This window comes from Schistocerca gregaria, chromosome 7 (assembly GCF_023897955.1).
Source record: "Schistocerca gregaria isolate iqSchGreg1 chromosome 7, iqSchGreg1.2, whole genome shotgun sequence".
In the NCBI taxonomy this organism is placed as follows: Eukaryota; Metazoa; Arthropoda; class Insecta; order Orthoptera; family Acrididae; genus Schistocerca; species Schistocerca gregaria.
The window spans coordinates 234,955,121-234,979,711 of NC_064926.1; the positions used below are offsets into that span (position 1 = coordinate 234,955,121).

General features: G+C 43.8%; 1 protein-coding gene across 2 annotated transcripts in view; it reads left to right on the forward strand.

Annotated features, from left to right (window-relative positions):
* The window catches only part of LOC126281989 (myrosinase 1-like), a 118,661-nt gene that overhangs the window by 56,833 nt on the left and 37,237 nt on the right, over window positions 1-24,591 (forward strand). The window contains exons 1-3 of one of the 2 annotated variants that reach the window (XM_049981374.1): window positions 11,457-11,640; window positions 11,845-11,978; window positions 19,297-19,431. In XM_049981374.1, the coding sequence (XP_049837331.1) occupies window positions 11,505-11,640; window positions 11,845-11,978; window positions 19,297-19,431 (405 nt within the window). In that variant the 5' untranslated portion in view covers window positions 11,457-11,504. Of the gene's footprint in view, window positions 1-11,456; window positions 11,641-11,844; window positions 11,979-19,296; window positions 19,432-24,591 lie in introns of those variants that run through there. The other variant, XM_049981375.1, reaches the window with a different exon arrangement.

Genomic DNA, 24,591 nt, shown 5'->3' on the forward strand with positions numbered 1-24,591 from the left:
TCTTTCGCTTAGGTGTAGTGGCAGTATCCATTGTCCTAATCTGTACTGTGGTAAAGGTCCCAACCGCTTATTCTGTTCTTCCTGCCTTTGCAACGCTCTCGTATTGACCTTCTGTACCCTCTTCCAGATTTCTCGTATTGTCCGTGCAAATTTCCTCACTGCGTCCCCTTTAGCTCCCAATTTCGCACATAGAACGTCAAACGGTGATGGCATCATTCTTCCATAGACCACCTCTAACGGTGACACTCCGACCCCCGTTGTATTTTTTTGTTATAACTCGATACTACCTACGGAAGATAAACGTCCCAGTTATCATGGTTTCCATTTACATAATAACTTAGCATTTTTGAAATTGTCTTATGTACTCGCTCCGTTCTCCCATTCACCTGCAGATGAAATGGGTTGGCCCGTAATTTTTTAATTCTCAATAACAGGCACAACTGTGTCATTAATTCGGACATGAAGTTCGTTCTGTGATCCGTAATTATGGGATCAGGCACCCGAAACTCAATAACTAGTTATTGACTTAACCTTGTGCTACGATACTTGCCTGTTGGTCTGGTATTGCGACCATGGCTAGAAACCTAACGATATCCATCCCGATAAACTCAATAACTTTCGAAGCCTCTGGTAACCGTTGCTATGGAATTCCTACGCGCGTCACATTCGCTCGCTGCGCTCACGGTACACAGTTTGCCACGTATTGTTCCACATCCCTTCTCCGAGTGCGCCACCAAAATCGTTCTGCTACTCGTATTTCCGTTGATCGACGATACCCATGGCCTGAGAGCACATGATCATTGGTCTGCTTTAAGACTTCTTCCCTTAAACTCTTTCGTACCGCTACCCGTGGTCCACACCTGGTAACTCTACACAACGAATTTCCCTCCACAATGAAATGTGGTTGATTTCTAAAACCCCGGCACTCGTCATCCACTGCTTGTGCCCTTTGCCATTCCGCGACACTCTCACCCATTACTTCTAATGCGTCTGACTTGCGACTTAAGGCATCTGCATTCTCGTGTTTCTTCCCTGGGTTATGAATTACTTCAAAGTCAGACTCACTTAATTTTAGAGCCCACCTTGTCAACCGAATAGGAGGATCCTTGAGTCCCAGCAACCATCTCAATACAGCATGATCTGTCACGACCTTAAATTTCCTACCATAAAGGTAACAACGAAAATACGTTACTCCAATATTACAGCCAACATCTATTCCGTTGTGGAATAATTCCGCTCTGCCCTGTTTAACTGTCTGGAAGCATAGACCACCGGATGCCGCTGTCCTTTCACCGTTTGCCCCAGTGAACGTCCTACTGCGTCATGTGAAGCGTCACATGATAAGATGAAGTCTTCTTCAAAATTCAGAAACATCAGCACGTACCAGAAATTAATCTCATTTTTAATTCAACTAAAGCCTGTTGGCTGTCCTCCGTCCATTGAAATTTAAACCCTTGTTTAAAATCTTTCATAACGGCTAGGATATTTTAGCAAAATCCTTTACAAATTTACGATAATATGAACATAACCTAATGTACGATTGTAATTGATTAGTTGTGCGTGGCGTCGGAAAATTTTCAATTATTAATAATTACATGACCTAAATATTTGACCTGCGTCAGCGAAAAATTACATTTTTCTAAACATAATGTTAACCGTGCCGACCGCAGTCTTCCAGGGACTGCCCTTAAAAACGATACATGTTGTGGTATATCCTTTGAAAATACTATAATGTCATCCAGATAAACCATAGATGTGTTTGGTTTCAATCCCATTAAAATCCCATCTAATAATCTCTGAAAAGTCATCAAAAACCCCCAATATGGTCAATAACAACCCTTTCGACAAGCGAAAATCCGCTCTCCCGAAGTGATCTATACTTACAGGATTCCTATAATCTACTTTAACATGGCCTGCGTGAGCTAAAATCCTCCGCAAAAAACAGTGCGCATTATCCAACTCTTCAGTACTCGAGAATGCTCCACAATGTACAACGTCTCCCTTGGTAAGTCCGTATTTATCGAAATCCAGACTACTTTCCCTGACTTGCCGGTACGTTATCCTACTGACTGACCTTTAATGAATCTGTTCGCAGTTTAGCTGGAATCATCTTCGCGTCAAGTGCGCCTTGCGACATTCGTCCATTTGCAACCGTTTCTCCCATGCAAAATATCGTTCCACTGAGTACAACTGTTTGTTGCCAAAGATCTATCTTCGCATGATGTCTTTCAAGGAAGTCCAGTCCGAGAATCACCAATACCCCTCACTCAAACATGGCTGACTGCTCACGAAACTTAGTTCTTGCGATCACAAATTGAAGTACCGTAAGTACCGTCGTACCCAATAACTCCACTTTATTATCCCCCAACCCATGTAACCCATACCGTGGTGTCTCAAGCCTTCTCCTACTAACCAGATCTAGACTAATAACAGACACGTGTGACCCCGTGTCAACCAGAATCCTCTGTTCGCTTCCGTTCACTAAGCCAAATAATCAGCATTCCGGCTGTGCACCTACAAGTGCATTATCTAATTTCACTGGGACCACCACGATTGAAGCAGTCTCATTCTCGCTTAATGTCTGCTGTCACCGAGGTTCCCCCCCCCCCCTACATTTACACCCACAATTTACTGCCGGATGACCCCTTTTCCTACATGAGTAACACAGCAACTTATTCTGACACTGCCTCCTAATATGCCCTATCTGCCCACAACCAAAACAATTAATTTCCGCTGGCAGCACTTTATGCTCCACCCTTTGATTGGTCGCCTAATCTACATCCCCTAAGTATGTGGTGATCCTTAGAGCCACCATAAGATCACTGGGATTCTCCATTCTCACCTAGTGTGACATCTTCAGCGGTACTCCCAGCAAAAACTCATCTAACGCCCTATTCTCGGCTTCCTATAAGAAGACTCTATTCGTCTCCCCATTCTGTGACAGTTCGGACCTTTGTGCATTCAGATTCCGAATCCCGTCTGAGAAAACCTCCACAGTCTCATTTCTTCTCATAACTAAAGCACCTAATTTTTCCAAAAAAAAAAAAAAAAAAAAAACCTGGTACTATTCTGTTTTTGGAACCTCTGGCGTAACCTAACCTCAAGCTCTGCAAACGTCCCCACATTGTTCAACATTTCATGGTACAGTACATACGACTTGGCATCCCCTATCAGACATAATTGCGCCACTTTCAACATTACAGCATCCAACCACCCATTGGACTCAGCCATTGTGACAATGTCATTAAGGAATACCGACACATCCTGTGTTGTTTTACCCGAAAAGGGGTTAATCAGTGCCGTGATTGCTGGTTCAAACAGTCTATGACACTCCCCAACCTGCAGTTTACTTTGACCCGATGTTCCTTCCCCTACTTGCAATGCCTCAAATCTCACCACTAATTCTTCATACTTTTCTTTGTCCCTTATCCTTAGCCGCTGTAGTCACTGCCGCAGCCTCCGCTGCTTGCCATGTTTCCACCATTCTTGCATAGCTCTACTGTTAGTATTAATTCCACTCTACTACTCTTAAAAATTTGTTCTTGCGGCGAATCATCGCCCGTCTACATTCTGAACAATTGCGTGCCAAACCTGCTACAATTAAAAGAACTCTTTGGCACCCACCATAATAATCCATGACCTGACAGATTGCAAAAATTACACCGCTTAAGCGCTATGTCATCGTGTCCCCCATTTCCCCTGAATTCAGACAAATCTACAGGCTCCTTTGGCCTAACAAAAGACACCTTCAGAAAGTCCATCCTAATTTACACTTAACCCCTTAAAACACAAAAGAATAACAAAAGATAATTAATCAAACGTCAGTCTGCCATCCCCATCATGCTCTTGCGCAGGTGACAGTCCTGCTTACCCCCTTGTAGTGATGTGGACGAACGCTTACTCAACGAAAAGACGTAACAAGAAGTGTACGTCCACATATCACGAATGCAGCCAAACAAGTCAACTACCCCAATACACAGGCACACCTGAACGCTACTTGCTCGACGTAAGATGTGGGAGTGGAAATCCGGTACCATCATTGTAATTGGCATCACATCAGGCACCACTGTTGTGGGGTGTCGAAGGTCGAACCCGAGACTTCACATGGCTGAGCTGAAGCCGGGACCCAACACGCCGCATTTCGTCAGGAGGCCGAGCAAGTTCAATGGCGTCAAGGGGTAGTGCAGAGTGATACAGCGGTTTTCGAAAGCGTTTCTTTATTCACATAATTTACACTACTACGATGGGTGCAGCATAGTGTCGACTTGCCGCCCGCAGCGTTGTCCCGCGAGTCCAGCCAGCTCAGCAACTCCTGGTGTGCCGACACCGCTGCTCCGTCATCAAGGCCGCTCAGCTGGGAGTCAGCCGGGCCCGCCCGATCGCCACTCGTCGATTTGTAGTATTTTGCGCAGAGTGGCTGCTCTCGATTCATGAGACTGCTGCAGTCCCTGGTCCTCACTGCCCCCTCCCCCTCACCCCCACCCTATTTGGCCTGCTGTGTCCAACCATGAGACGCAGGCCAACCATGAGGCGAGTGTGGATGTACTGGTTACCTGTGGCCCTCAGGCCGCCGCTGCTTCTAGGACAGAATCGAACTAGAATCCCCGCTTTCCTGCATGGTGCGCTGTAACTTGGCGCTAGTGGTTCAACACCCACGCCGCCTCTGGCGACACTGTAGCACTGCTGCGCCCCCTACAACGTACGCCACGCCCTGACTCCGGTATGCTAGGGGGGAAGTGAACGTGGCACGTCCTGGAGATGCTGTACACCACTGTCACTGCCCTCCTTCAGGCAGTCCGTGCAATCTCCAAGTACCCGGCTGTCATTCTGTGCCGCGCCGGTGCTGTGTCCCCAGGAGCAGAATGCCGCCCGAACGAGTACATAGAAATAAATAACAGATTACAAAGAATATTTACAACATCCTTGCCAGACTGGCCCCTATAAGCGTAGACTAGCATATGCCTGTCCCGACTGACCTGGCACACACCTCTAACTAAAAGTGTCTGACTATTTATACTGCTTTTCTCCTCACTTCTGACGTAGTGTCAGAGAGAGACAGTAATTATGGCAGGGGTAAATTCCCATACAACAGCCACTTACACATCCCCCTCCTGGCTCTGACCTAGTTCCCACACCTCATACATCGCTACAACTTCAAGCAACACTGCAGTTCCCTGCCTCGCTGTTGCTTCACACCAAACAAATCGTCCGTACTATACGCCGGTACAACTCCGGGCACATGTTTACCCTGTATGGCCAACTGGCTGCCGATTTTTAGCACTCACTGCCAGTGGCCCCAGACTTCATCCACGAACCGCGCCTTTACTGAATTTTAACAAAATTCCCCTATTCTACAAGTAAGACTAATACTTGCGCTGCGGCTTCACTGTCATCGATCATCCTCCATATAATCCTGAAGGTAATAGTGCTCTTTCATGCGTGAGTTGTTACCGTCAATAATTAACAAATTAAGCATGACACACGCTCGTACTATAATTTACAGTACGCCATATCAAGGTAGTGATTATTTATCACAAACACGTCATCACTTTCATTAAATGTCGGTTAATAGTACGTCAACGACATAATACTTCAAGAAATACTACCATAACCAAGAGAGAAGAAAATACCATACACCTAAGTGCTACTAAAACAGATAACTTCGTGGGTTCAGGAGTCGAAAGGTGCACATTCGCATCTCGTCACATGCAAATGTTTTTGTTTTCTCGTGAGAGCACAGTTATCACATCTGGGAGTTTCTTATTGAAGTAATACAAGTTGGTTCTGCAGTATTCGATTTTTTTGCGTTTCTGTCTAATTAGAATAAAAAGGGTTAAATAAACATTTAGCAGTTTCCGATTGTGTCGTTAGGCAGGAATCTAAGAAGATGGCTTGAACTGCTGGGGGTGAAACGCGGAGCAGTAGCACTCGTATTACACCTTGTTACAAAATCGATAGCAGATCATGCTGTCGCCAGTATTGTGCGTAGGGTGTTGTGAAACGTGCGTCAGTCAAAAATTTGGAGTACAAAAAATGTCCGTCAATTCCAAGGAGTAGTTACACTGCACTAAATTCACGTGTAATCGTCAATTCAGTAGAGATCCTGAACTGCATTTAATAAAATCAAGGTTCACACAGTCACCCATACTTTCTAAGACACCAAGAAAAAAACATTGCTGAAATAACATACTTCAACGTATATTCCTGTGAAATAAACACTGCAAGTACTGTGCCTGGTTAATCCCCAGTTATCCTTTAAATATCCCACTAAATATTAACAGTACGTTTATTCAAATAAACTAGCGAAGCGCTACTAACAGAACTTAACTCAATTCTTCAATCAACGGCGATGAATTCCGGACGCTCTCTGTCGTTAAACACATTGTCACGCTGCTATCTCTACGCACACTGTTACTACCAGTTACTTTATTCCCAAGAGACTTGAATTTCTGTGTGACGGCGCGATATGTTACTAAATCCTTTCTTAAATATTTTTGTTGGTGTTGTGGACTTTAGTCCAAAGTCTGGTTTGACGCAGTTCCTCATGTTATTCTATCATGTGCAAGCCTCTTCATCTCCAACTAACTACTGCAAACTATATCCCACTGAATCTGCGTACTGTATTCATCTCTTGGTCTCCCTCTACGACTTTAACCCCACACGCTTTCCTCCAGTACTAAATTGGTGATCCCCTAATGTCTCAGAATGTGTCCTACCATCCGATCACTTCTTTTGTAAGGGTTGACTACAGATATCTCTTCTCCTCAATTCTATTCAGTACCTCCCCTTTAGTTACGTGATCTACCCATCTAATTTTCAGCATTCTTTTGCAGCACCACATTTCAAAAGCTTCTATTCTCTGCCTGTCTAAACGGTTTATCATCCTTGTTTCACTTTCATACATGGCCACACTCGATACCAATAGTTTCAGAAAGGACTTCCTGATACTTGAATCGATACTCGATGTTAACAAGTTTCTCTTCTTCAGAAACGCTTTTTTCCATTTCCAGTTTTCATTTTATATCCTCCCTACGTCGACCATCATCAGTTATTTTGCTTCCCAAATAATAAAACATATTTACTGCTTTAAGTGTCTCAATTCCTAATATAATTCCCTCAGCATCACTTGATTTAATTCGGATACATTCCATTATCTTCAATTTGCTTTGTTAGTATCCATCTTATATCCTCCTTTCAAGATACTGTGGATTCTGATCAGCTGTTCTTCCAAGTCTTTTGCTGTCTCCGTCCGAATTGCAATGTCATCGGCAAACCTCAAGGCTTTTATTTCTACTCCTTGAATTTTAATTTCTATTACAAGTTTTTCTTTTATTTCCTTTACAGCTTGCTAAATATACAAGTTTAATAACATCGGGGACATGCTACAACCCTGTCGCACGCCTTCCTCAATCAACGCTTCCCTTTCGTACCCCTAGACTCTTATAATTGTCATCTGGGCTCTGTAAACATTGTAAATAGCCTTTCGCTCCCTACATTTTACCCCACTGCCACCTTCAGATTTTGAAAGAGTATATTCCCATCAACATTGCCAAAAGCTTTCTCTAAGGCGACAAATGCTATTAAAGTAGGTTTCCCTACCCTTAACCTATCTTCTGTGAGAAGTAGTAGCGTTAGTGTTACATCAAGTTCCCCTACATTTCTCCGTAATCCCAACTGATCTTCCCCGAGGTTGTCTTCCGCGAGTGTTTCTATTCCTCTCTAAAGGATAGTGTTAGTATTTTGCTGCCGTGGCATTAAACTGATAGTATATATATATATATTTTTAAATGATTAATTCGAAATTAATTTTTCACCGTTACATAATTCTGTCGCTCAGTAGCATTTTTCCATCTTTCTCTAGATGTAGTTCTTAGTGTGAGGAAAAAAAACGGCCAATGGACGCCCGACATAAGCGGGCTGGTGTACAGTGAGAAGACTATAGACCAGAAGTGCTTTTCACCACTCAGTGCCAGAATATAGCGGTCAGTAGTAGTAGAAGAGTAGAACACGCACCAAAATTTATTGTACCAGCAGAAACCATTACGGTCCATATCAGCATATAATGATCAACCAATCAGTATGACTGCAAGACATTAAGAAATTAAAGACACATAGCTACCACTGGACATTGATTTACATCAAACGGGAAAATTGAAAATTTATGCTAGTATGGGAATCGAACACAGTTCTCCTATTTTCAATGCAGATTCCCTCACCACTGCACCAGCTGGGCACGTTGGTCACCGAAACCGCATGGTTCAAATGGCTCTGAGCACTATGGGACTTAACATCTGTGGTCATCAGTCCCCTAGAACTTAGAACTACTTAAACCTAACTAACCTAAGGACATCACACACATCCATGCCCGAGGCAGGATTCGAACCTGCGACCGTAGCGGTCGCGCGGTTCCGGACTGAGCGCCTGAACAGCTAGACCACCGCGGCCGGCCAAAACTGCATGGACTACCATAGATCGCCTCAATACAGACCCTAAGATTCAACATATACCACATGCTACTTATGTAGCGCCCTGTTCATTAGCCTCATTACTTGCGGCATCTCGCCAATTCCCATAAGAACTTGATGTGCGTCTGCACTGACGGAATCATTGAGCGTCATTGCCTTATTTCTGTACTTGATTTCTGTTCTTTGAGACATGTTTGAAAGAACAGGCACCACATATATGGTACGACCACAGCCTGTGGTAGGCTAAATGCCACATGGTGGCAGTGTGAGTACACGATGTGTTAAGGAAAATACGGAAGTCGAGCAGAGGTGATTTAAGCACCATTCTAGCAACGATATGAGCAAAACAGGGGGAAATCCACTGACATAAGTGACTTTAACAGTGGGCAGATGGCTATAGCCCTACGCTTGAGGACGAATATGTCGGAAACAGCGATGCTGGTCGGTTATTCCCGTCTTATTGCTGTAAGCGCATCGAAAGTTGTTAAAAGATGGAGAAACTACGAGTAGTCCACAGCGAATTGAACATCCACTTCTCATCACACAAAGTAGAAGTCGCAGATTTTCCCACTCTGTAGACCAGGACAGGCGGTGTGTGTGGCAGAACTGGCCATGGAGTACAATGCTGGTGCAGGCACAAATGTTTTGGAACGCATTGTTCGATGCACGCTGTTGAACATGAAGCTCAACAACGAAAGACCCTAGCGATTTACTATGTTGACCCAAAAACTCCTTCGGTTACGATTTCAGGGAAGAAATACTCGATATTAGACCATGAATCAATAGAAACGGGTCAGTTGGTCGGATGAATGCTTTTTCTTGTTACGCCACCTCGATGGTCGTGGCTGTATATCAGTCATCCAAACGAACGGCTATTAGAAATTGACGCAGGCCGGTGGGAAAAGTATTGTGCATTGGGGAGAATTCGCCTGGACTTCCATGTGACCTGTGGTAGTGTTCGAAGACATCACGACCAATGTGGACCACGTGAACGGTTTTAGAGACATCATGAGTCCCTTCACGCTTCATACTTCATGGTGCCATCTTCCTGAAGGGCAGCTGTCCGTGTCTCAAGGCCAGAGGTTGCTGCTGATGCCTGAAGCAGCATGATGACGAACTCACGTCAAAATCACCTGATTTGAACCTAATCGGCTCGTCTGGGACGCTATCGGGTGGCAGCTAGCCCACAAATAACAACCCCTACTTTGGAAATACTTGGCTTATGCTGTGACATCTGGTGCCACAAATTTCTCTGGAAACTTCCACTAACCGGTGCTTTACTGCAGTCCAAGAGTGTGCTAACATTATATCAAGAAAGTGGTGATAGTGTTTCGACTGGTCAGTGTATAAAGTCTTACAGTCGATACGGTTTTGACGAGTAACGCTATTGGCTAGAAAAGACGACATGTACACTGATCAGTCTGAACTTTATGCCCACCAACCTAATAGCTGGCATGTCCACCCTTTAGCACGGATAACAGTGGCGATGTGTCGTGGTATGGAAACAATGAGGCCTGGTAGCTCACAGGATGAAGTTGGCACCACTTCTGCACATGCAAGACACCTAATTCCCGTATATTCCGGGGAAGGGGGGCTGTGGACTCTGATGCTGCGTTTAATCACATCACAGATGTGTTCGATCGAGTTCAGATCTGGCGAGTTTGGGGGCCAGTACATCAACTGGAACTCGCCACTGTGTCCCTGGAACCACTGAGTCGTCAGTCCTGGACATGTGACATGGCGCATTATCTTTTAGGAAAAATGACACTGCCGTCAGGTAACATGGAAGTTATGAAGGCCGTCAGGGTACACTGCACGGGCTCCACAGGCCCCATGGATGCCGACGTTAATGTTCCCCAGAGCATAATGGAGCCGCTGCCGGCTTGTCTCCTTCCAGCAGTATAGCTGTCAGGGAGCTGTTTCCCTGGAAGACGCAAGGTTCGCGCCCTCTCATCGGCATGATAAAGAAGACCATGCAACGCTCTGTCGCTGCTACAGTGTCCAGTGCCGATAGTGACGTTAATATTTCAGTATTAGCTACCAATTTCGTGGTGTTCACATTAGCACATGTACGGGTCGTTACAGTCAAACTCATTTAATTTTAGAGCCCACCGTGTCAACTGACAAGAAGGATCCTTGAGTCCCAGCAACCATCTCAATGCTGCATGATCTGTCACGACCTTAAACTTCCTACCATAAAGGTAACAACAAAAATACGTTACTCCATATACTACATCCAATATCTCCTTTTCCGTTGTGGAATAAATGAGTTCTGCCCGCCGAGCGGTTCTAGGAGCTACAGTCTGGAACCACGCGACTGCTACGGTCGCAGGTTCGAATCCTGCCTCGGGCATGCATGTGTGTGATGTCTTTAGATTAGTTAGGTTTAAGCAGTTCTAAGTTCTAGGAGACTGATGACCTCACATGTTAAGTCCCATAGTGCTCAGAACCATTTGAACCATTTGAACCATTTGACTACTCCTCATAGATCCATTTTTCTAATATGTATGGATTAAACATTCTCTGGTAGAGGATGTTACAATTAAAATATTATTGCACTAGTGTTCCATTTATGAACTATAATTATTCTTTATTTACTAAAAAATTGCCTGTTCACAGAATTATGTTGATAATGTTATTCCAAAAGAATAAGCAGTTATTGACTTTTTAATTTCGAATTATTATTTAGCTAAACCGTCAGTCATTTATTTCCATGTAATGAGTGACGACCTTCCTTTTTCTCAGGTTCAATATTGCTGATGATCGGACTCACGCGTTATTGAGACGAGAATACACAAAACCTAACTGATAAGAAAGTCTCTGCTGATAGCACTGTGTGATTCTCAACAAGCTACTTCGGTATCTTTCCAATAATATCGGTGAGAACAACGGCTCTCCCTAAAGAAACGTGCTGATTAACGTATGATAAAAGAAAATTAACTTCTTTTATCTAACTTAAGAAATTGTAGCCTAACTACACCATATATATATGTGTACAGCTTGCAGCCGGTCGTACAAAGGCTCTGGACATTCCCAACGATGAGGCTGCTGATCATCTTTACGGCTGTGCTGGCCGTTGCTTCTGCACAGAATGCCACCAACCGATTCCCGGATGACTTCATGTTTGGAGCTGCAACAGCCGCGTATCAGGTAGAAGGAGCCTGGAATGAAGATGGTGAGTTCAGAAGCATTAAGTGTATTCCTTAGCAAATTAACGAAGAGGAAAAGAAAACTATGTATTTGAAAAGGCACCGTTATGTTTAGCGTTTATAATAACGTGTGCGTTCAATACGTTCCTTACTGTTACTTGTACAAGTCAATAATATATATATACAGTATGGCAGTAGTTAATGGGTTGTATTATGTATTGTCTGTACAGGCAAGGGAGAGAGCATTCAGGACTACATGTTCCACAACCACCCGGAACTCATCATTGGAGGCGATACCGGTGACGTCGCCTGCGATTCTTACCATCAGTACCGGCAAGATGTGGAGATGCTGAAGACGCTCAACGTAAGTACAATTTCTAATAGCAAGCATACCAACTTCTTCTTTTGCAAGTTGCAACGCCACGCCTGTTACAATGGTTCAAATGGCTCTGAGCACTACGGGACTTAACTACTGAGGTCAGAAGTCCCCTAGAACTTGGAATTACTTAAACCTAACTAACCTAAGTACATCTCACACATCCATGCCCGAGGCAGGATTCGAACCTGAGACCGTTGCGGTCGCGCGGGTCCATACTGTAGCGCCTAGAACCGCTAGGCCACTATGGCCGGCGCCACGCCTGTCTTCAAGATATTGTCCCCTCACCTTATTCGGGATAAAGGAAAACTGGTGACTGACTTACGCATTATGAGTTCATTACAAAGCATTCTATAACTCCCGAAACTGCGCTACCTTTTCTTGCGAAAAAGAAAGAAAGAAAGAAAGCGTTGCATCTGATCATATACAGACGTGATTTGGTTGGGTAAGCATCTATGGGTGAACTACATCTACATGGATATTCTGCAAATCACATTCAGTTGCCTGTAAGAGGGTTCACCGAACCACCTTCACAATTCACTATTATTCCAATCTCGTAAAGCGCGCGGAAAGAATGAACACATATTTCTTTCCGTACGAGTTCTGATTTCCCTTATTTTATCGTGGTGATCGTTTCTTCCTATGTAGGTCGGTGTCAACAAAATATTTTCGCATTCTGAGGAGAAAGTTGGTCATTAGAATTTCGTGAGAAGATTCCACCGCAACGAAAAACGCCTTTCATTTAACTAATTCCAGCGCAAATCCTGTATCATTTCTGTGACTCTCTCCCATATTTGGCGATAATACATAAAGTGCTGCGTTTCTTTGAACTTTTTCGATGTACTCCGTAAGTCGTGTCTGGTAAGGATCCCACACCGCTCAGCAGTATTCTAAACGAGGACGGACAAGCGTAGTGTAGGCCGTCTCCTTAGTAGGTGTGTTACATTTTCTAAGTGCCCTGCCAATAAAACGCAGTTTTTTGTTAGCCTTCCCCCGCAACATTTTCTATGTGTTCCTTCCATTTTAAGTTTTTCGTAATTTTTATAGCTAGGTATTTAGTTGAATTTACGGCTTTTAGATTAGACTGATTTATTGTGTAACCGACGTTTAACGAGTCCCATTTAGCACTCATGTGCACGATCTCACACCTTTCGTTATTTAGGGCCAACTGTCACTTTTCGCACCATTCAGATATATTTTCTAAGTCGTTTTGCAATTTGTTTTGACCTTCTGATGACTTTATTAGTCGATAAACGACAGCGTTATCTGTCAACAACTGAAGAGGGCTGCTCAGATTGTCCCCCAAATTGTTCATATCGATAAGAAACAGCAAAGGGTCTATAACACTATCTTGGGGAACGCCAGAAATGACTTCTATTGTACTCGTTGACTTTCCGTCAGTTACTACAAACTGTTACCTCCCTGACAGGAAATCACAAATCCCATCACATATCTGAAACGATATTCCATAAGCACGCTATTTCACTACAAGCCGCTTGTGTGGTACAGTGTCAAAGCCTTCCGGAAATCCAGAAATTCGGAATCGATCTGAAATCTCTTGTCAATAGCACTCAACACGTCATGTGAATAAAGAGCTAGTTGTGTTTCACAGGAACGATGTTTTCTACACCCATGTTGACTGTGTCTCAATAGACAGTTTTCTTCGACGTAATTCATAATGTTTGCACACTATATGTTCCAAAATCCTGCTGCGGATTGACCTTCACGATATGGGCCTGTAATTTAGTGGATTACTCCCACTACCTTTCTTGAATATTGGTGTGACCTATGCGAGTTTCCAGTCCTTGGGTACGGATCTTTCGTCGAGCGAACGGTTGTATATGATTGTTAAGTATGGAGCTAATGCATCAGCATACTCCGAAACGATCCTAATTGGTATACAGTCTGGACCAGAAGACTTACTTTTATTAAGTGATTTAAGTTGCTTCACAACTCCGAGGATATTTACTTCCACGTTACTCATGTTGGCAGCTGTTCTCGATTCGAATACTGGAATATTTACTTCGTCTTCTTTTGTGAAGGCATTTCGGAAGTCTGTGTTTAGTAACGCTGCTTTGGCAGCACTGTCTTCGATAGCATTTCCATTGCTATCGCGCCGAGAAGGCATTGATTGTTTCTTGCCGCTAACATACTTCACATACTTATGACCAGAATATCTTGGGACTTTCTGCCAGGTTTCGAGACAAAGTTTCGTTGTGGAAACTGTTATAGGTATCTCGCATTGAAGTCCGTGCTAAATTCGAACTTCTGTAAAAGATAGCCAATCTGGGGGATTTTGCATCTGTTTAAATTGTGCATGTTTTTTTCGTTGTTTCTGCAACAGTGTTCTAACCCGTTTTGTGTACCAAGGAGGATCAGTTCCGCCGTTTGTTAATTTATTTGGTATAAATCTCTCAGTTGCTGCCGATACTATTTCTTTGAATTTAAGCCACATCTACTCTACACTTATATTATAAATTTGGAATGAATGGAGATTGTCTCTTACGAAGGCGGCAAGTGAATTTTTATGTGCTTTTTTGAATAGGTGTATTTTTCTCTTATTTTTCGAGGATTTGGGGGTTACAATATTCAATCTCGCTACGACAACTTTGTGTTCATTAATCCCTGTGTCAGTTTTGATGCTTGTTATTAACTCAGGATTATTTGTTGCCAAGAAGTCAAGTATGTTTTCACAACCGTTTACCAATCGCGTAGGCTCTTGAACTAACTGCTAGAAATAATTTTCAGAGAATGCGTTTAGCACAATTTCGGATTAAACAGGTATTTTCGCCAACATATCGAGGGTAAATTAAAGTTACCAACAACCATTATCGTAAGAGTCGGTTGCGTGTTTTTAATTAAACTCAAGTTTTCTTTGAACCTTTCAGCAACTGTGTCATCCGAATTGGGAGGTCGGTAAAAGGATCCAGTTATTATTTTATTCCGGTTACCAACAATGACCTCTGTCCATACTAACTCACAGGAAGTATCTACTTCAATTTCGCAAAATGACAAACTACATCAGACAGCAACAAACACGCCACCGCCAACCATGATTAGCCTATCCTTTCGGAAAACCGTTAGGTTCTTTGCAAAAATTTCGGCTGATCTTATATCCGGCTTTAGCCAGCTTTAAGTGCCTATAACGATTTGATGGTCACTGGTTTCTATCAGCGCTTGGAGCTCTGGTACTTTCCCAACACAGCCACGACAATTTGCAACTGTTATACCAATGGTTCCTGTATCTACGTTCTTCCTGTGTTCAGCCTGCATCCTTTGTGACTTGTAACCGCTCAATGTCATTCAATACAATCACGATGACACCCCTTGTTCGACGGTAACACTCGTGGTGTCACTCGCCTTCATACATGGCAGTGGACGTTTGAAAATTCGTGACGCTAACTCAATGGTCGTCAATTGATTTAAATGTATTTCCCGGCTGAATCTTAATTCAAGTACTGCCACGAGGGTGAGGAGAAAGAAGACATCTTGGCGGTACCAGCATTATGCATATTTAGATGTTCGATTAATCTCAATGGTTTGCAATGTTCCAGCGATTCTATTCGAACTCTATGCTGATCTACCGACAAGGACCATTTTCGCACGTAAACATGGAAGTACGTTATGGATGTTCAGTTTCTCAATATAGTTCGATGGACTCACACCTTATACATCCGCTGTAAGAACAATTTCATGCATCTACATTTTTTGTGTCCTACAAAATTGGTCGGCTAAATATTATGGCGATACATTGCATACAACTTCCACAGATATCGTTTATCATGTAGTCAAGACCACGTTATGAAGCAAAAATCATGGATAAAATTTAAATGTAGTTTGTTTATTAACACTTCTCTTTTCACTAATTAAATATGAAATAATAATCGGGATTGGAGGTGAAGATCCTATCCTTCCTTTTTAGGAATTTTAGGATACCGTTAATTAATATCTGGTAGTTAATAAGCGAACTATTTTTTATACTGACGCGTTGTTTGTATCAGTTACCCCCGCAACCGTCCTAGGATAAGTTTCTATTAATGTTTCACCATTTTATAAAATGCAGAATTACGTAAACTATAGCTTTCCGTTGCGCACAACTTTCGTGGGTCCCACAACCATAATAGTTTCCCAATAGTATTTTTCCAGCTAACACAAAGTTCGAATTATGTTGTCGGTTTCATTTTCACTGCACCCGACAATAAACGTCTCTGATCACTTCGTCACACGTAACGTATTTTAAACGTGCTTGAAGAGTCTTTAAATAATCTCCTTAACGAATTTCGCAGTCGCGTACCACTTTTTCATAGACTAGCCCGATCGCGATAACTGAAGGTAGAGAGCTCAATAATGTGTTACAAGTTCTTTTATATGTATTAAAATACAAACAGGCCCCTATATCTTTCTGTCTCGCTTGGTCTTTGCTACTTTTCTTTTTATTACTTTTCGTTATATTGCTTTTTAGTAATACTGTGCAGTTATTAAAGTTTCGTATTACTTTCCCCTTTTTAATTCCTCCTCGATTTTAATTAATATGATGCTAATTGACACGCCAGCCCGCAAATTACCGTTATAGACTGAAGCCGTTCTTGTGATTTCCCGAGACCCTCTAAGCTAAAAAAAAACCAGTCCACGCCAGACAGCTCCTGCTGCCCGTGTAGCCACCTCCTGGATATAGTCGACACCTGATCTATTCAGCGGAACCCGAAACCAAACCACCCTTTGGCGCATGTCGAAGAATCTGCAGACTACACGGTCGCAGAACCGTCTAAGCCTCTGATTCAGACCCTCCACTCAGCTCTGTATCAGAGATCCGCAATCGGTCCTGTCGACTATGCTCCAAATGGTCAGCTCTGCTTTCATCTTTAGAGCCAGACTGGCAGCCTTTTCCACTTCTGTCGAATCCAGAGACAATCTCTTCTGATCCAAAGTGACACACATCACTGGTACCGACATGAGCAACCACCTGCAGTTGGCATTCGGGAGGACCTTTTCCACGTCTGGAATAACCCCACCCGGTATGCACATGGAGTGCACATTGGTTTTCTTATTCCTCTTGCCAGCCAAGTCCCTAAGGAGCCCCATAACACGCCTAACGTGGGAGCTCCCAACTACCAATAATCCCACCCTCAGCGATTGCCCGGCTGAGTGGTTTCCTCTGAAACAGAACAGATGACAGCATCTGGCTTAGCGACAGCGTCAGCCACAGACAGCACCTGGAACCTGTTTGTCAGACAAACGGGGGTGGCCTTACGTGCGGTCGCCTGGGAAGTCTTTCGCCGCCTGCTTCGCCCCGGGGCGACCTCTCACTCGACCACAGGTGAAGAGTCAGCCTCATTTGGAGCAGTAACTGGGTTGGCCACCGATGAGAACCGATCGGAGGACTCTGACGTGCTGGACGTCCGTTGGATCCCCACGGCCGGCCCAAAACAGTGGTGCCAATCCCCTGCAGCCTCAAGCTGTGGAACCGGAGATATCACAGCCTGAAGCTGAGAGCGATGTGTCACCAACTCGGTTCGCATCTGCACACAACAATCGCAGTCCCTGTTCATTCTAAAGATCGTGGAAACCTAAACCATGCGGATAAACGGACTATCGGCACGTGCTGCGTAGCTCTATTCTAGACCCTGATGGAAACACACGAACTGTGTCTAGTAATACGCAGATATTCGAAAACATAAATACCGAATCACTCAGGTGAAACTAAATAATTTGCCTTTGATTAGGAACTTGCAATATGTCACAAAACTGATTTACTTTCCGACGCAAACGAAAACGCGACACCTGCGGCTATTAGACAATAAATTTACACGCAGAAACTCAAGAAACATATGATGCAATAAAATTCGCTCCTGGTCAGGAACTCGTAAACGACACAAAACCGGTGATTTCCCTGTTGCTGTGTCTGTCTCGGTCGGCTACTGCTGCCTGGCTCGTGAACCCAAAATACCTGCAATATTATTAAAACCAAGTGTACGAAAATCTATTGTCTGAGGGGACATCTGTTTCTATCTTTGTTGGGAATTCGTCTTTCTTAGTTGCGTTCCAAAAGTAAGGATTACACTTCGTAGAACAAAGCAAAAGACTTTCTTTAAAAAAAAAAAAAAAACTATATGGAGACGGGCTGTCGTCAACGACGAAGTTAGCATTCATGGAGTAAGTGTTGAAACAGATAGGATGAAAAAGCTATTCTGTCTGGTCCTTTCCAAACAAAAAAATGCAGTCTTGCAGTTAATCGATTCAACAGATGTATGGAAAACTGTGATAGAAACAGGATCTGAAACCTATTCGTCGCTTTTGTGAGTTAGTGCTTTAAGCAGTGGGCCATATTCCCTTTCTCCCGAAACTCTCGTAGGTTCTCACGTTATGTCCTGATATACAGTGGGTCACATTTGAGTTTGTTTCTTGTTAGTGACAGTGATGAGTACTTGTGGACTATCTTGGCATTATATTGTTAATGTGGTTATTATGGAAAGCAAGACAAGATAGGTGGGAAACAGAACGTTGCCGCGTATTTTACTCGTTTCCATATTGAGGAGATAGCCTACGAGCTTACGTTGCCAGTGTTATAAACCAGAAGAGGTGTCATAACAGAAACTGAGAAAGTTAAAAAGAAAGCTTCCATTCGAAAGGAGTTCCTGTTAGCCATTAATATTGGAAACGATGTAATTGTACTTTAGTAAATTTAATCAATTTACACGCTTTGAATGTTTATTTCCAGTGACTACACTTCACTAACTGAGTTCCGGTTTTCCAACCGAGGGTTATTAGTAAAACTTCCTCGTCAGTTAGTATCGAATAACGAGAAAGTATATTACAGGTAATACAGTACTATCTAAGATGTGTTTAGTGCTTACTTTTGGGCCTCTACTGCCGATCCAGTCACCCATTTAATAATTAAAAAGTACCCTTGTTGTATGTTACACAAAATTCCCCATCGCATTCTTTGTTTCTATCAATGTCTATTTATAAATGTCTGTTCATAGGTCTTATAGATTTTCAGAATTATAAATAACTTTCAGTGCTTTTTCTTTAAATATTATTTTAGATTACAAAAATGCAGAGTGATTTTATCTTAAATGGTCTCAATTTTTTTTGGTTTAGTCCACAAAGCGCAAAAAATTATTCAAGTGTATGCATCCTCCTGCACACTATTTATTCCTCTGTTATACTGATTTAACCAGGTGTTTACAGTTTTAGATATGTCTTGTTCGGTGAGTTCAGCATTAATACACGATTTAACAAGGAGATATCAGTTGTTAATCCTCAGTCATTTCGTTGAAATTATTAATACTTCGTTGTCGAACAGGCGGACGTGTATCGATTTTCGATCGCCTGGTCACGAGTGTTGCCCAACGGAGACCTCGACGTCATCAACCAGGCTGGTATCGACTACTACAACAACCTCATCAACGAGTTGCTAGCCAACGGTATTCAGCCTCTGGTAAGTAGAGTATTAAAGTATTCGCATACTCTTTCTCGTGTAGTAAACTTCTCTTCCATTCAGAAACACTAATAAGCAGCATATAGTTTAATTACAATTGATCCCCATACGAAAGAAATAAACCAGCATTGCTTATTTACAGCCATGCCAAAGTTAAGGCGGAACAACGCGCTAATTTTTCCCCGACATCTAACAAGTAATGAGACCGAAAGTGCTTTCCATGTTAGCTGTCCAGTTCATAATGTAAATTCAGTCACATGCTTTGTATAAAATGTGTGATAAAAGATAATTTTGATTGACAAACTTCAGGTGCATGGTATTATACGTTGTCAGTAGCACACCCCAGAGATATGCACCGTTTCATGGGTGAAATTGACGCGAAACTGCTAACAAAAATACTCCTAGGTGACCAGAAAGGACATAACAAGAAATGTAACGATGCGAATGTACCTTACGTGCCCTGTAAATCGACGTTCCATGTGGCTATACAGAAAGCAACTGTCATCAGCAACCACCGAAGAAAGCGGTATGTAGATGGTCCATTGTGTTAGTGAGAGTAGTACAATATGTGATCAAAAGTACACGGGCATCCCCAAAATCATACGTTTTACATATTAGGTACACTGTGCTGCCACCGCCTGCCAGGTACTTCATATCAACGACCTCAGTGGTCACTAGACATCGTGAGAGAGCAGAATAAGGCCCTCTTCGCACTCACGCACTTCGAACTTGGTCAGGTGATGGGGTGTCACTTGTGTCATACGTCTGTAGGCGAGATTTCCACTCCTAAACATCCCTAGTTCCACAGTTTCCGATGTGATGGTGAAGTGGAAGCGTGAAAGGACAACCACAGCGCAAAGGCGTACAGGCCGATCTGATCTGTTAACTGACAGAGACCGCCTACAGTTGAAGAGGGTCGTAACGTATAAAAGGCAGACATCTATCCAGACCATCACACAGGAATTATAAATTGCTTCAGGATCCACTGCAAGTACTATGACAGTTAGGCGGGAGGTGAGAAGGATTTCATGATCGAGCGGCTGCTCATATGCCACTATCACGCCGGTAAATGCCAAACGGAGCATCACCCGGTGTAAGGAGCGTAAACATTGGACGAGTGAACAGTGGAAAAACGTTGTGTGGAGTGACGAATTACGGGACACAATGTGGCGATCCGATGGCACGGTCTGGGTATGGCGAATGCCCGGTGAACGTCATCTGCCAGCATGTGTAGTGCCAATAGTAAAATTCGGAGGCGGTGATATGGGTGGCCGTGTTTTTCATGGAGGGGGCATGCACCGCTTGTTGCTTTGCATGGCACTATCACAGCAGAGGCCTACGTTGATGTTTTGAACACCTTCTTGATTCCCACTGGTGAAGAGCATTTCGGGGATGTTGATTGCATGTTTCAACACGGTTGTGCACCTGTTCACAATGCACGGCCTGTGACGCAATGGTTAGACGAAAATAACATCTCTGTAATGGACTGATCTGCATAGAGCCCTCAGATGAATCCGACAGAGCACCTTTAGGATGTTTTGGAGCGCCGACTTCGTGCCAGGTCTCACCGACTGACATCGATACCTCTATTCAGTGCAGCACTCCGTGAAGAATGGGCTGCCATTCACCAAGAAACCGTCCAGCACATGACTGGACGTGTATCTGCGAGAATGGAAGCTGTCATCATGGCCAGCACCATATTGAATTCCAGCATTACCGATGGAAGGCGCCACGAACTTGTAAGTCATCCTAGGTGTCCGAATACCATTGGTCAAATAGTGTATCAGAAGAGTAATCTGTGAAGGTGCGTACCTTCGTATGATACATTGTAATGCCATCGAGTTCCAGTATTGTTGCCCAAAGAATCCGAATGAATATTGTTGTTTACTGGATTAGTCTCAAGACTATTCCAGAGAGGGCCCGACCGGTTGGCCGAACAGTCTAATTCACGGCTTTCCGGGCGGGAAGGAGCGCCGGTTCCCGGCACGAATCCGCCCGGTGGATTTGTATCGAGGTCCGGTGAGCCGCCCAGTCTGTGGGTGGTTTTTTCCATTTGCCTCGCCGAATGCGGGTTGGTTCCCCTTATTGTGCCTCAGCTACATTATGTCAGTGATTGCTACGCAAACAAGTTCTCCACGCTCGCGTACACCACCATGACTCTACCAAGCAAACATATGGGTTACACTCGTCTGGTGTGAGACGTTCCCTGGGGTGGGGGGGGGGGGGGTCCACTTGGGGGCCGAACCGCACAATAACCCTAGGTTCGATGTGGGGTGGCGGTGGAGTGAAGTGGACTACGGTAGTCGTCGTGGGGTTGTGGACCACTGTGGCTGCGGCGGGGACGCAGCGTCTCCGTCGTTTCTAGGTCTCCGGTTCACATAACATAGCATAACATAACATTCCAGAGAGGAAAAAACAACCACAAGCAGTTGGCCAATACGTACTCTTCGGGAATTTGAGTAAACTTGTCGCATTTATCACTTTTTTTTAAAAGTGGGTCACGAGGCGTGTGGTATTATATACTCATACCGATGAGTCAGTAACAAAAATATTATACATGAAAGGCTATTTGCCTTAGCTTTACATGGGTACCACCATGTACCTACGACCGGTTGACATGTCTGGCGAAGTGGTAACAAATGATATGCACAAACTTTCTTGTGTATCAGTTTATGTGTCAGTGTAAACCGCTTCAAAATACCTGCAGTGGTTTCTGAAATTTGCCTGAACATACAAACAGAAATCATGTAGGGGACTTCCATTTATAATATGTAGAGATACAGAAAATTCCAGCAGTATGCAAGGTGGTCGTAAACAGTACGGGCTGAGAGGGATAGCCGCGCAGTCATAGCGCCTAGCGCCTTGTCAGAGTTCGCGCCCCTCGTCCCTCGTCGGAGGGTCGAGTCCTCCCTCGGGCATGGTTGCGTGTTTGTTGTCCTTCGTGTAAGTTAGTTTGTGTAAAGTTAGCCAGTTAAGCCCTTGGGCGTGCAAATTCAAAAGACCCGGCGGATGTCTGTTGTTTTCATAGCGTAGATGATAGCGCACGAGACTGTTCAACCATCGGCTCTGGTTCGATTCTTATTATCGTTCCAAGTCCAATGTTCATATCGCTCCCTTGTGTGGTTTTAGGAAATCACACGAAGAACACGTTTGGCGACACCGTCTCTGGCGGGTCGATTCAATTCGCGCGCCCAACGACATGACTGGGTCACTTAAGTGCTAATTAACTCGGAAACAGGGCAACCAATCGAATTTTTTTCCTAACATTTGTTTTTCAACACAACCTACTGTGAAACATGCTTACACGCTTTGCAGACTGTTTCTGTATATACTTACTAAACTGCACCGAAAATATTTCGGTGGCTGTTCAGGGATATTTTGTGAGTAGTTTGGTTTAAGAGCCCCGTGGTCTCCATTGACTTGTAACAGAATAATAACGTATTTATCATACCTATTACTTTTCATGGGAAAATATCAGACCAACAGAGGAACAACCTGTAATACGGCAACACAAAGCTCAGAGTAATGCAATAAAGCAGCAACTTTCAATGGGCTGCAGAAGTAGAGTAATGGGGTTGGCTTCACGGGAAAATATCTGAGTACAGCTTTGTTCTGGCACTCTTCCATTGCACTGAATGAATCCGCAAACAAAGTGCATTTCGGCAGACTCTCTGTCAGTAAACTTATCCGTACTGCTGTGTATCATTATTAACAAACAATTGATTCAGATGGAAGTAAAACTAGGCACAGTCGGGCCGTATCAAAAGCAATCTTAAGATCAAAGAGTAGCGTCGTCTTTGCTGTTCTCAGCATGTCAATAGCATGTACCATGAATGTTCGGAACAAGTGTTTCCAAACAAGACACACACTGCATACTATCGACATTCACAGTGTTATGGAAATATAGTCAGTGCAGTACCGATGGGAAGCTAATTATAAAAATGATTAGTGTTTGCACCATCACTTACGTCCAAAAGAACAGACACTACGTGGAATGAGCAGCTGTGATGTACATTATGTAAATTAAAGTTGGAGGGGGAGGGGGAAAGTAAAGGGAAGAAACTAATGATATAAGCTGCGTATGGGCTTTATCCGGAATCAGCAGCGACGAGTGAAAATGTGTGCTGAACCGGGATCTCCTGCTAACTAGGGAGTTGCGCTAGCTGCTGCGAAAATCAGACACACTTCTTATTACAAATTTAAGGAATAAATTGACACGCACCATAGCTGACAAACGTACGCACCTGTTCCTACCTATCCTCAGTCCCTGTCCACACCGCCCACGCATGTTAATTTTAGATTCCCGTGGGAGGTCGAGAGTAAAGCAGAATCCACCCTGAATGTTGCATATTCGTTGTCCATCGAGCCGAATCATATGAAAGTGTGATATCTGTTCTTCCAAACAAGGAAGCAGGAGGTCCCAGGTTCGAGTCATGGTCCGGCACACATTCACACCAGTCGCCACAGGTTTTGCACAAAGTCGCAATGGAACTGATATAATTAGTTCCTTCAGTTTCCTTCTGTATGTCCCTCCTTCGCCTTCAAATTTCATAATACCCATCACAGCTGCGGATATAGGGTGGTGTCTGTTTTTCGGGACATGTTCGGAAGAACAGATACCAGGCAATCATACAACTGGTTCGCCTCGATGGGCAACGAATATACAACCCTAAGTGAGGATGCACATTTACGTTCAACCTCCAGCGGAAATCTATTGTTAGCGAGCATGGAGGACACTCTCAGGGAATGAGAATAGGTAGTGCAAGGTGGGAGTGTGAGGCAGCTGTGGACCACGCCGAAATGGTCCACGCATTTGCGATGAACATATTGTCCGAATGGGGCAGTGGTTTACACAACTGCCTAGCAAGCAGAATATCCCATGTTCGGGTGCCGGTCCTGCACATACTTTCACTCATCTGCGTTGATTCTGTATAAAGTCCCAATGCCACTGACATCATTAGTTCCGTCTGATTCCTTGCCTTTCTCTCCGTTCCGCCTACAACCTACATAACAAAGACAATCTATTGACAAAGCACAGGATTGAAACACGGAAGGACTGGGAAGAAATCTGATGTATCGTAACAATCATCGTAATCCATGAAGGCAAACGACGGGGAATTACAGCCGGCCGCGGTGGTCTCGCGGTTCTAGGCGCGCAGT